This window comes from Acipenser ruthenus, chromosome 15 (assembly GCF_902713425.1).
Source record: "Acipenser ruthenus chromosome 15, fAciRut3.2 maternal haplotype, whole genome shotgun sequence".
NCBI classification, from domain to species: domain Eukaryota; kingdom Metazoa; phylum Chordata; class Actinopteri; order Acipenseriformes; family Acipenseridae; genus Acipenser; species Acipenser ruthenus.
In genome coordinates this window covers 1,310,063-1,321,543 of record NC_081203.1, presented here as the reverse complement: position 1 = coordinate 1,321,543, position 11,481 = coordinate 1,310,063, and the positions used below count along the sequence as shown (strand labels likewise).

The window sequence follows — 11,481 nt, the reverse complement described above, 5'->3', positions numbered from 1 at the left end:
TTTGGTTTAATGTTTAGTTTAAGATTCTTAGTATAGTTTACAGTGTAACAGTTTAAACCTTTACAGACTTATTTATGTGCAAAAATAAAACTGTAAAGCGTTTAAAGATTAACTATAGCAACTATAAACTAAAGGCAATCTGCTGCTTTTGTGGGAAACATATTGTGCCCCTGTATTTAACAGCACTCAGTACAACCCGATCGGTGCTGTAAGCATGTCACAGCTCTGCCTCTGGTTATTCACTGAACAACAATACAGGTCTTTTGTGGAGGTCAAACAGCCCTCGGCTCACCCTGGTGGCTTCTAATTTACCTGAATGTCTGTAAACAACACATGGCAGGTGAATTCATCTTTAAAACGCTGCGTACTCACCAAGATACATAGATGCGAGCGCACTTAAAATATTAGGGATTTATATTGATTCGACTGTTCAGACATTGATTAAACGGCGTGGCACGTTGTTTGGACTATGTATTAGTCTATTTTTTGTCTTTACAAGGTTCCCCTGGCCCGGGCAAGAATAACGCATTTCTCCGTTCCTTGTATTTGTCACATTACACGAACACAGGCAACGAGAGAAAGAGAGTTTTTTTAATGTATTTTTTTTTTATCAGACCATCAATGCAGATTCATACTTTATAACCCTCCCCTCACTTGGGACGGTTGCGTGTTGTTTGTTTCTTAATTGATTGACTGTATCACTAATCTGGAAATATGTTTCAAAACCAGCGGAATACACTCAATTGAAATTGCGTAGCAGAGGTATGCGGGCGAGCGGCACGCAGGGGGACTGGAAGAGCCACTTAATTTGGTTTTCGCCGCCTTCTGCTTTTAATGAGACTGGCTGTTTGAGACTGCAGTTGGAAAGAAAAATATAATAATAAAATGAGCTATTTCATAGCAGTAATTTACAGAATGTTGAATATTGCAACAATATCTATCTATGATAGATAGATAGATAGATAGATAGATAGATATACATTACACTTTATGTAAAATAAATTATTTTCAATAAGTACCAGAATTAATTAGCTCTCTCTGTGGGCTGGCTCCATCATAGGAATGACTCCTAAATCAAGAATGAAACTATATGAAAACAATTTTCTTAAATTAAAAATTAAAAATAAAATGAAAGCACACACTACCATGGCTACAAATCATGGTCTAGTAGTATGTTTTTTTCTTTTTTCTTTTCAAACTTAATGTCTGAGAAATAAATAACCTAATTAACTGTTGCCCTGCGTTTCGGTATTTTTGAGTTTTCTATCCTGTTGTAAATAAAAACACTGTACTGTTTTTCTGTGTGGTTTCATCAGTGCGCGTTTCATTAGTTGAAAGTGCATCAACATATAGTATTTCATCATAAAACTGTGAAACGCAACGCAAAAAAAAATAATTTACTATTGAAGAAAGTGAAACCAAGTAACTACGGTAGCAACTTTTCATCACCCCACCAAATAAAACAAACATTGCGATTGGTCCGCCTAGGAAAGCGTCGCTCAATGACTTTCTACTGCATTCTGTTCCGATAGTCCACTCCCCTCAAACACACAGCACCCGCCTTCAGAATGCACGATGGCTTTTTCCATTGGTCCGCTCTAGTGTCAATCTAAATACTCTCCCCCCATCCACTGGCTGCCAATCAAAGAATTGTGCGCTTACTATTGGCCGCATCGCGTACCTGTCACAGCTGTGGCCTTCCACTTCCGCTGTCAAGGTAAGCCAATGAGAGAGGTGCAGATAGACCGAAAAAGAGGAAATAGGTTTTTTTATGGAGTTTAACAGCTAAACTGGTAGTGCAAATAAATTGTTGTGTCGGGGATATGCACAGCTGATACCGTGTCCCTCTCTCTGCTTGCTCCCTGCCTTGGACAAGGCATGCGATACGGTATGTGGAACAAAATAATAAGGAAACTGGCACACATACACACGCACCCTTTACACTAGAGCAAGGCCTTTCTACTGTCTAGGGTCTAACTGTACATCAATTTTATGAGGGGTATGTAGCACATTCAGATGTCCTTAAGTCAATGTATATTATATCGGGATCTTCTCTTTTTTACCAGTTTCTTTAATCAATGCGTACAGTTTTAATGTGCAACGTGCATAATGTAATAATGTACTAATGCCACGAATGTAAAGAAAAAAACGTAAACCTGTTATCAATTTTTAAACAAATGCTTGTCTGCCAATTTCAGGAATACGCTTTATTGTATTCTGGTTAATGTTAAGCTGTGTGTTTGCTGCTCCTTATCTGGGCCCTTATAAAACTGTTTCAACACGATGCAGGCAAGTGTATCACTACTAACTCCCTTTATTAATCGTTCCTGTAAAAGCTTCCGTTTCAAGGGTAAATAAGAAGACGATGATGGTGCGGGTAAAACTGACTCGCTGATGATGCGCATCATTTTGGACAGGGCTGTGTGACCTACACTGATCGAAACCAGAGAGAGAGGACCTTTTGCGGGGTATAATAATATGCTGTTTACGGAAACGATGGAACTAAACTGAAAGCGTTATGGTAGGATTGTACGAGCAAAGAAAGAGACACAGTGATGACAAGTCGGACCGTACTGAATTGATATTAATGATATCAAGTAGTATTGCCAAGTGGCCCCCATCATCCCGGGGCCCTTTAAAGACAGGTCAGGGTTTTTCAACTCGCTTCTCTAACCGCAAATGAATTGTTTTTGTATTGAGCATGTAGCCTGATCTGTCGCTAAAGGAATTGAACTGTGCTGCTGACGAGTCACTAAAACAAAGCACACACCTGTCCGGACGAATTACTTCCTGTGAGGGTCGTTTCCATTGAACAGACTACAGTTGTTTGTCTGATTGACAGAATTCCACTGTTTTGCTTGGTTTCAAGTTGGCACTGTGTAATGTACCTGGTGTTAAGACACATGCATAGGACTGGAAAAAGCACTCTAACTTGGTGTCGTTCACTCTTAAGATCTTGGAGCTGAAATAGTAACTGTCTACGTGTTTTATTTTCATCTGCTGTGTTTTAAGATGGTTCCGAATGCAATGGGCACGGCTTGCACAGCCTTATGGAGAAATTTAATTAAAACCAGCTCTGCTGCTCAATGCACAGACCTTCACAAGATAGATAGAGGTTTACTTAACAGTTTATGTCAGATAGACGTCTGTCCACAGCCGCCTATTAAAAGCTTGATGAGTCTTGTTTCCCTTCGAGACTTCCAGGGATGGAGATAAGGCTCCTGTTGCATAGCAGTTTGGTCCATTCCTGGTTTTACTATGAGTTTAATAAGACACAGCTGTGTTACCCAGGCACTGTGGATAATCAAGTAGTAAAACCTGGAATGCATGAAATTGATATGCAATAGGGGTCTGATTTTCATCCTTGAAGACCCCTCAAACTTTTAGGGCACTTCTAAAAATGGTTAAACGGTAAAGCTATTATACTCTGTCGCATACTGACAAATAATAATTCTGATCCACTTCTGTAACAGTAGTCTAAGCGCATTGCAGTACCCCGCTAAAACATGTTTGAGCTCAAGTACTTAAACATGACCGACTATTGTGAAAGCACACATTTCTGTCCTAGCGCCTCAACCAAAAATAAAAAATAAATAAATCAGTGCTTTGAACTTGTATTCAATAAAAATCTCCTTTTTTTGAATGCATATGGTAGGGATTATATGGGTTTTTTTTTTAACATAAATATGAAGTGACCTGATTCTAGTTTTGTATTTAATTTTAGTTGAAACTAGCATGAGCTGTCAGTGAAACAGCCTTTGTAGTTTTTTATGTTTTTTTTTTTAAGATGTAGTTTTTATAATGCAGTAAGTGCATCTTTTCCAGCGTTCTCTGCTTTATTTAGAACGAGGGATCTCAAGTTCTCAAACTAAAGACACGTGTCTGATGTAAAATGAAATCCAGCATCTATGAAGAAATCAAACACTAAAGCTGAAAGTTATTTTCTCTTTATTTTTTTCTTTATTTTTTTCCCCCATCACTACTAATAAAGTGAAGTCTTTGAAGCCAGCTCAGACTGTCAAGTACTTCCATACTATGCTGAAATGGGAAAAGACAACACTTTGTCAGCTGTGTAAATTGATATTGCACTTTTTGCAGTGACAGCTGAAAAGACCCACAGGTGTCAAATAAAGCAATGACTGTGTTGTCATATTTTATTTAGGCATCCCTCTGCAAAGCCGTAATTACCTAATTAGCTTGTTAATTAGGAGAGATTAGCATTCGTCTGTACTGATAGAATGCTTTGCACAGGCATCACGGCTTGAATTTATGTTTAAAGTCATGAAGTTTCAGTGCATTTTCCTAACACCCTTCCTTAGAGAGAGAGAGAGAGAGAGAGAGAGAGAGAGAGACAGAGCCCCTAGGAGGCTAGGCTGATGATAACAATGGGAACTTGTAATATCGGATCATGTCGCTAATATCGCACACCAACTGTTTAATAATGCAATTATTTCCATTACTGGGTGCTACCTCCGGGATCAGTTTCCCAAACGTCCCAACATTGATCATGATACCAATAGACAGTAGATCAAATCTCTGTTCTTCATTACTGAGAAAGAACAAAGTTAAAAACAAATGCTTTGATTTTTTTTTTCTAGCCCTAGGGATACAAAGTTCCTCTCCCTTTTTAAAGGCCTGCTTGCCACCATGCCAACCTGTAAGCCAAAAATGGAATGCTCTGGTCTTGCGACTACATGCAGCAGTTGGAGGTCATGCATTACATTATCAAGTTGTAGATCTATATTTAAAAAAAAATATAGAGGATAGCTTTTTATTTTTTTTTATAAACGCTCTACTGTATGCATTATAAAATAGATACATAGATAGGAGCCATTTATTCTCTTGATCGCAGTGGCTCTGGATGGCTATTATGAAAGCTGTTTTGTCAACACTGATTGTCGTTCAAACGTCAGGAGCATGCTTTAGCAGCAGTTTCAGTGGGGGTTGCAGTAAGGGTTTTGACACTTGCAAGTGTTTTTTTTCTGTTTTATTAGCAGCGTGTATCTGGTGGTTATTTCCTCTGAGGTCCTCTAGATTACCCGTCAATGGGGATGCTAGGGTACTCCTTAAATCTTTGCAGCTACAGACGCCTGTCACAATTATTTACACTGTTATTTACTGTTATTGTTGGAATACAGTACAGTACGTGGGGGGTGGGGGTGGGGGAACAGTATTAAAGACAGCCTGTACTATAGTGTCTATACTGACCACTCTATTAAAAACAGTATTAAAGACAGCCTGTACTATAGTGTCTATACTGACCACTCTATTAAAAACAGTATTAAAGACAGCCTGTACTATAGTGTCTATACTGACCACTCTATTAAACAAAGTATTAAAGACAGCCTGTACTATAGTGTCTATGCTGACCACTCTATTAAAAACAGTATTAAAGACAGCCTGTACTATAGTGTCTATACTGACCACTCTATTAAACACAGTATTAAAGACAGCCTGTACTATAGTGTCTATGCTGACCACTCTGTTAACTCTTGTGCAGTATATTCTTCTCATGTAAGTTATTTATACTGTAAAAAAACAAAACTACTTTACGGTCCCTTGAGTGGTCAAACACGTTTGACTGTATTTTGGAAGGATGGGTGGATCGGGGAGGGGGAGAGTAAATTCTATAATCAGTATTAACACACTTCTGGACTGATATTTGCAGGTAAGGAATGCACAGTAACATCGCAGACATGCTCTTGCATTGCACTGTCTGTGATACATCCTGTGTGAGGTTTGGCGACTCTGATGTTTTGCGAGACGGGGACTATCTCCTGTTTCCGATGAAGACTTGAGGAAATGAGCTGAAGCATCCTGGAGATTCTAACCAAGTTAGGGCCAATATGTTTTTCTCTCTGTGGCCTGTCATCATTATATGATAACATTTGGCTTGAAAGAAACCCGTTGCTTCTGGTATTTCAGTTGCGTTCAATTTCTATTGAAGGATACATGGTGGTAAATCCTTGCGGCCGCGAGGTAAAAATAAACACAAGCTGGACTTGGTGTAGCGTTAGTGTGCCACTCTAATAGCTGCTGCTTCAAGTCCGAATACACCCAGGCAAAATGTAAAAGTCCTGCATCTGTTAGAGCATGTTGTTAACTCTCCCGGCAGACATTAAGTCATTTCAAGTACAATAATAGCGTGGGAGGTAAATTAACAGACCATTAGCAATGTTCTAAATGCACAATTAGCATGCCGACATTTATATGACACATTGATGGGGCAGCAATCATTTTTGATTGGGAGTTTGTAGACATACTTTCCTTTTTTTTTTTTTTTAAAGGACCCTTCAGTGGGTAGCTTGTTTTAACAGGTTCTGAGCTGTGACTCCCTTCGTGTCCGAGAGCAGGGAGAGTGATTTAGTGTGTGGGGGGGGTGGGGAGAGAGATTGAGTATCTGGACTGGCCTATGTAACTGTAAAAGGGAGTCTGGGTTATTGTAACCCCATTCACGTCCCAGTTAACTATGCTATGCTGCTGTGCGAGTGACATGGGCAGGGATGGAAATAAGACCTCTGTTGCATAGCAGTTTGATCCATTCCTGGTTTCACTAGGAGTTTAATAAGACACACCTGAGCTTGTTACCTATACACTGCGGCTAATCAAGCTCATTTTAAAACCTAGATTGGTAGAAACTGCTACACAATAGAGGTCTTATTTCCATCTCTGAGGTATATCACAGAAGAGTGGTAATAAAAGTGAGAAACTATATATATATCAAATTTTATTTGTATATAGCTGTGTTAAAAATCAGTATTATCTGTCGCTTTGGCTATTTTTCCATGTGAACTGATTTGGAAGGAGTCTTCATCACTTGAGAACGTATGGAAAAGCATGCACAGGGTCCCATGTATGATTTCTAATTACGTTGTGACCATTTTTAATAGAGAAGGCGCGAGTCTTGCAGCACTCTTTGATTGGGGAAACTGCATGCGTTGATGTTGGGAGAAAGAGGAGTCCCATCTGTCAGGCTTAAATAAGGATAAGCCTCCAGGTGCATTGGATTTATTTTTTTTAAATACCAGAGGATTTCAAAGTGTAAAGTAATAGTGCTTTCCAAACGTACATAAACATCTTGTGAAAGCCTGGGAAGGGGTTGTGGTGGGATGAGGGGGGGAGGGGGGGCAGTGTTTGTAAGTTCTTCTCCCAGAAGGTGCTGCCTGTCCTCCAGATGTTGCAGTGACTGCAAATTAATCACAGGCTGCTGGCCTTGGTGCAATGAGAAGCTTCAGACCTGAGTGATTGTCAGCATTTCCTGTGTTAGAAAGAAAGAAAGAAAGAAAGAAATCTTCGGAGAAATGTTCGCTTTACCTGTTTGTTATTAATGGAGCTCCTCAAAATGTTCACAGTTTAATTTCAATGAGAAGGACAAGGTACCATCAAATCCATGCAGGTCTATGTGTAAAATACAAAATAAATAAAAAAAAGAATGGTGTGATTCAAAGCAAAGGTAATCTTTGACTAATTCTGTTAATAGTCAGGGAAGCATAAGTTTAGATAAGAAAAATCTCATCTAAACTCTTATCTAAGATCCCCAGCGACAAAGATGTACAATAGTGGAAGCACTGTGTTAGTCGCATGTACTGTTTTTTAATTTATCTAGATAACTGGTCAAGAAATTGTATTAAAAAACGTGATCTCTGAATCCACTTGCTTATTATTTTAATGAACTGTTCTACTTTTTAGGTACGTCGAAAGGAGGTGGCAGAAGTTAAAAGATTCAGCAAAACCTCATTAAAGCTTTTACCTTTGCCGTTTTATGCAGGAGGGCACGCATTGTACAAAATGGAGAAGAGAAAATAACCCAGGCGCAGAGAAGAAGCAGCAGCAGCAGCAGCAGCAGCAGCAGCAGCTGATTGATTGAGAGAATGGCCTTTCTGGACAACCCGGCCATCATCCTGGCCCACATCCGGCAGTCGCACGTCACGAGCGACGACACGGGCATGTGCGAGATGGTGCTGATCGACCACGACGTGGACCTGGAGAAGCGCCTGCCTTCCTCGGTGACGGGCAGCGCCGGCTCAGAAACGCAGGGCGAGGGCGGGGACCCTCAGGGCTGCGACCTCTCCCAGTCCGTCGACATTACCTCAAGCTGGGACTTCGGGATCCGCAGGCGATCAAACACGGGTAACTTGACGTTCACGCTCCCTGTGTCTCCTGAATCTGCATAGCACCTCTCACTGCTTTCGGGGGGTGTTCGCTTGCTGATGCACTCTGTGGGTGACGGGATCATTAGCAAAGGGGTACTTTTTAGGTTGATTTGTTTTTGGCACTTTTTTACGCACTGTATTAGTATTGATTGAACCCTTTCATCCCTAGAAAAGGCTACAATTGGCTTTACTGGTTCTCGTCTTCTGCAGTACTCTTTATGCACACTGGAAACCATTTGTGCACATTTCAAATGATGACGATAAACCTCCAGGCTGACAGAAACAAAAATAAATAAATAAATAAAGCTGACAAATGAAGTCTCAGGGTTTGAAACTGTCCCTTGCCCTGCACCCAGTCCTGTGTCTGAGAACCTCTGGTTTAGGTACATTATTGGAATGACCAGGTGCCGGCGAGTTTGCTGAATCGGGCCACCGGCACAGTAAACCTGCTGTCAACTGATCACACTTATCACAGCACGAATAAGTTGCACCCGAGTCTATCGGTTTACTAACAGGAGTTGTTCATGCAGCTATAAGGGAGGAACAGTTGATTTAACGTCAGACTCCTAGCTCTTGATTATTTCAAAAATATACTTAACTGAGTTTCAAGCCGTGGTGGGACGTTTAAAAAAGGTGCTCCTTCAGAAAGGGTTGCACAGGGTGAACAGGGTTTCAGTTTGGTGCATAGTGGTTGGCAGCGTAGGTTTTTTTCTTCCTCTGGTGTCCGGTTTCTTGGCTGTTCTGCAGCAATCAATAAATAGTCTTTTTCACAATTGTTTGAGAAATGCAAAATGCAGTGATTGTCTCTCCAGGATGTCAAGACAGAGCTGAAAGATCAGGGACGGTCCTCAAGCCTGAGGGGTGGGTGAGAGGTACGCTGGTATTGTACACTGTGAGTAGGGCTGGACTTTTTTCACGGTCTAACAATAGGTATGTCAAGATGTTTCACGATTTTAAAAGTAATGTTTATCAAAGCAGGACAAAATTGCGTTGTCGCATTCAAAAAATCATTTTCTCTAGAGTTATTGTACAACAAATGTTCCTAAATATTTAAATGCTTACCTGAAAAACAGTAGATGCTAAATTGAATTTTTTTTTTCTTTTTATGTCCACCTTTTAAAGGCATTCTATTTTCACGATCAGTGAATTAGCAAAAACTAAAAAAAACACAAGAATAAATGTAAAAATAACAACAGACATGTGAACTGTCCTCTCCTTGTACTGGACAAAGCGATCTTTAGCAGAAATATGTCCTGTCTTTGATGCAGCTGGTGTCTTTTCCATTGAAGACATTTGAAAGAAATCGTGCAGCTCTATGCAGTGTGTGTTCAATCATTTACCGGAAGCAAACTAAACCAGCTGCCTGGTTCCTAAATGCAGTGTAACTGGTAGTGCGTCGATTAGGCAAATGTTAGCTGTGTGATTTTATTTATATATATATATATATATATTACACTATTCTTTCAAAAATTGAATATTTTACTGCAATGGGTACATTTCACGGAAATCTTGACAACCGTGAAAAAATACAGCCTTAACTGTGATCAATGATACATGTGTACTGTAGGGTCCGCAGAGACACCTCTGGTCTGCAGCTGTGCAGGAAAAGAGTTGGGATACTGCAATTCGGGTCGGTTCATTTTGCTGTCAATGAGTCGATGTGATGCACTACAATTCTTAAGAGGCTTCTAGACTGTTTGCGTTGTAATGTGGATTTCTTACAAAAACATAAACTATTGTCTATGCTGTATTTAATGCCATCAACGAGTGAATAATATAATGTTGCAAAACTTTTAATTTCCCTAACATTTTTTTTTTTTGCAAACAGAGTATGGTATCCAGTTTAAAAATAAATAACATCTGTGTAAATAAATAAATATATATATATATATATGTATATGTATGTGTGTGTGTGTATATATATATATATATATATATATATATATATATATATATATATATATATATATATATTCTTTGCAGATATTCAGCACTTCAAAAGCTACTAAAGAAAACAAGCAAGCAATCCAATACCATGTGATTATCAGGCTATGGGATCTTGAATGTTTTCCATGCTCTGTTCTTGACCCCTGAAGTTTAACAGAACGCATTTTTTACGACCACTTTTCTGATGATTAAAGTTTCCAGGAGTGACTCTTGCGCGAATATATTTCATGCAAAGGTCATCTTACTTGGCTGCTAATCACTGTATCCTGAATGTCTCTGGTTTCGATATTTTAGAGCGGCTCTATTGACATAATGCCAGATGTGACACAGTAATTCAGATTACCGCGATGGTCAGCTGATAAATAGTATCATAAATTGTTGACAAAACAATTTGTCATGTATTATGTTTCTGGTAGGTTGTAGTACTTTATCAAATCAAGTAATCTGCAGCATAATCTATAAATCAGAAACCTGTTGAGTTGCTTTCAGTCCTTAAGTCTTCAAAGACTGGCTAAGAGTAAGACCCATTTAGTGAGAATAAGATGAACCCTTTTCTCTGCTGTTTTTCACAGTGGGAGACTTGCAACAGGGAGATGCAGCTTGTATATTTAATACATTGCCAGGGATGCAGCTTGATTAGCAGATTACAAATAATGTGAGCCCATTTACCCCAAACTGTGTACACATCAAAGCTTCTGTATACACCCCTAGAATAGCCCTTATACTCGTATCTCCTTGCTGTGGTTTTCAAATGAGTTCCATTAGAAAACCTGAAACGTTATTATTAATTATGAAAAAATGATATGACACTTGGTGGGTTAAGATTTTGTGTGTGTATTTATTTATTTTAATTTATTTATTTACTTTTTACATTATTTAAAAAGCGATTCCACTGAAAGATTAGTTTCCCCTTTCTTTTAAAACCATTTCCATAAAGTTGCATTTTTTTATTATTTATTTCTCTATCTGAAAATTAATTTGAGTCACTTGTGCATTAGCATTTCTCTAGGACCATTAATAATGATTTACACATCGAAACATCCTATTCATCACAGGGAGGTTTACATTTTAATATTCTCCCCTGTGTTAATATTATCTTTATGATAGATCTACAAATGGTTTATGATTTTTAATGTCAATAGTAAATCATGATCAAGAAAAGGGGGGGGGCAGGCATATTTGTGTAGACATCACTTTTTCTTCCTGTTTTATTGTTTAGAAGTCTGAAAGTCTTTGGGTACTGTGTTTCGTGTCATATGGCATGGAAGTGGTGGGTTTCGGAATCAAAAGGTAACATGCGGGCATTCCCTGCCAAATCAGCTAGTCCAGACATGCCGTTACTGTAAGTCACCACCACAATATGGTCAGGGATTGTCAATTA

At 39.1% G+C, this 11,481-nt stretch overlaps 1 protein-coding gene across 3 annotated transcripts in view; it reads left to right on the top strand.

The window, feature by feature from the left end:
* Positions 1 to 1,699: 1,699 nt before the first annotated feature.
* The window catches only part of LOC117396930 (target of rapamycin complex 2 subunit MAPKAP1), a 78,953-nt gene continuing 69,171 nt past the window's right edge, over positions 1,700 to 11,481 (top strand). The window contains exons 1-3 of one of the 3 annotated variants that reach the window (XM_058986739.1): positions 1,700 to 1,717; positions 7,769 to 8,130; positions 8,966 to 9,025. In XM_058986739.1, the coding sequence (XP_058842722.1) occupies positions 7,872 to 8,130; positions 8,966 to 9,025 (319 nt within the window). In that variant the 5' untranslated portion in view covers positions 1,700 to 1,717; positions 7,769 to 7,871. The other 2 variants (XM_058986738.1, XM_058986740.1) reach the window with 2 other exon arrangements.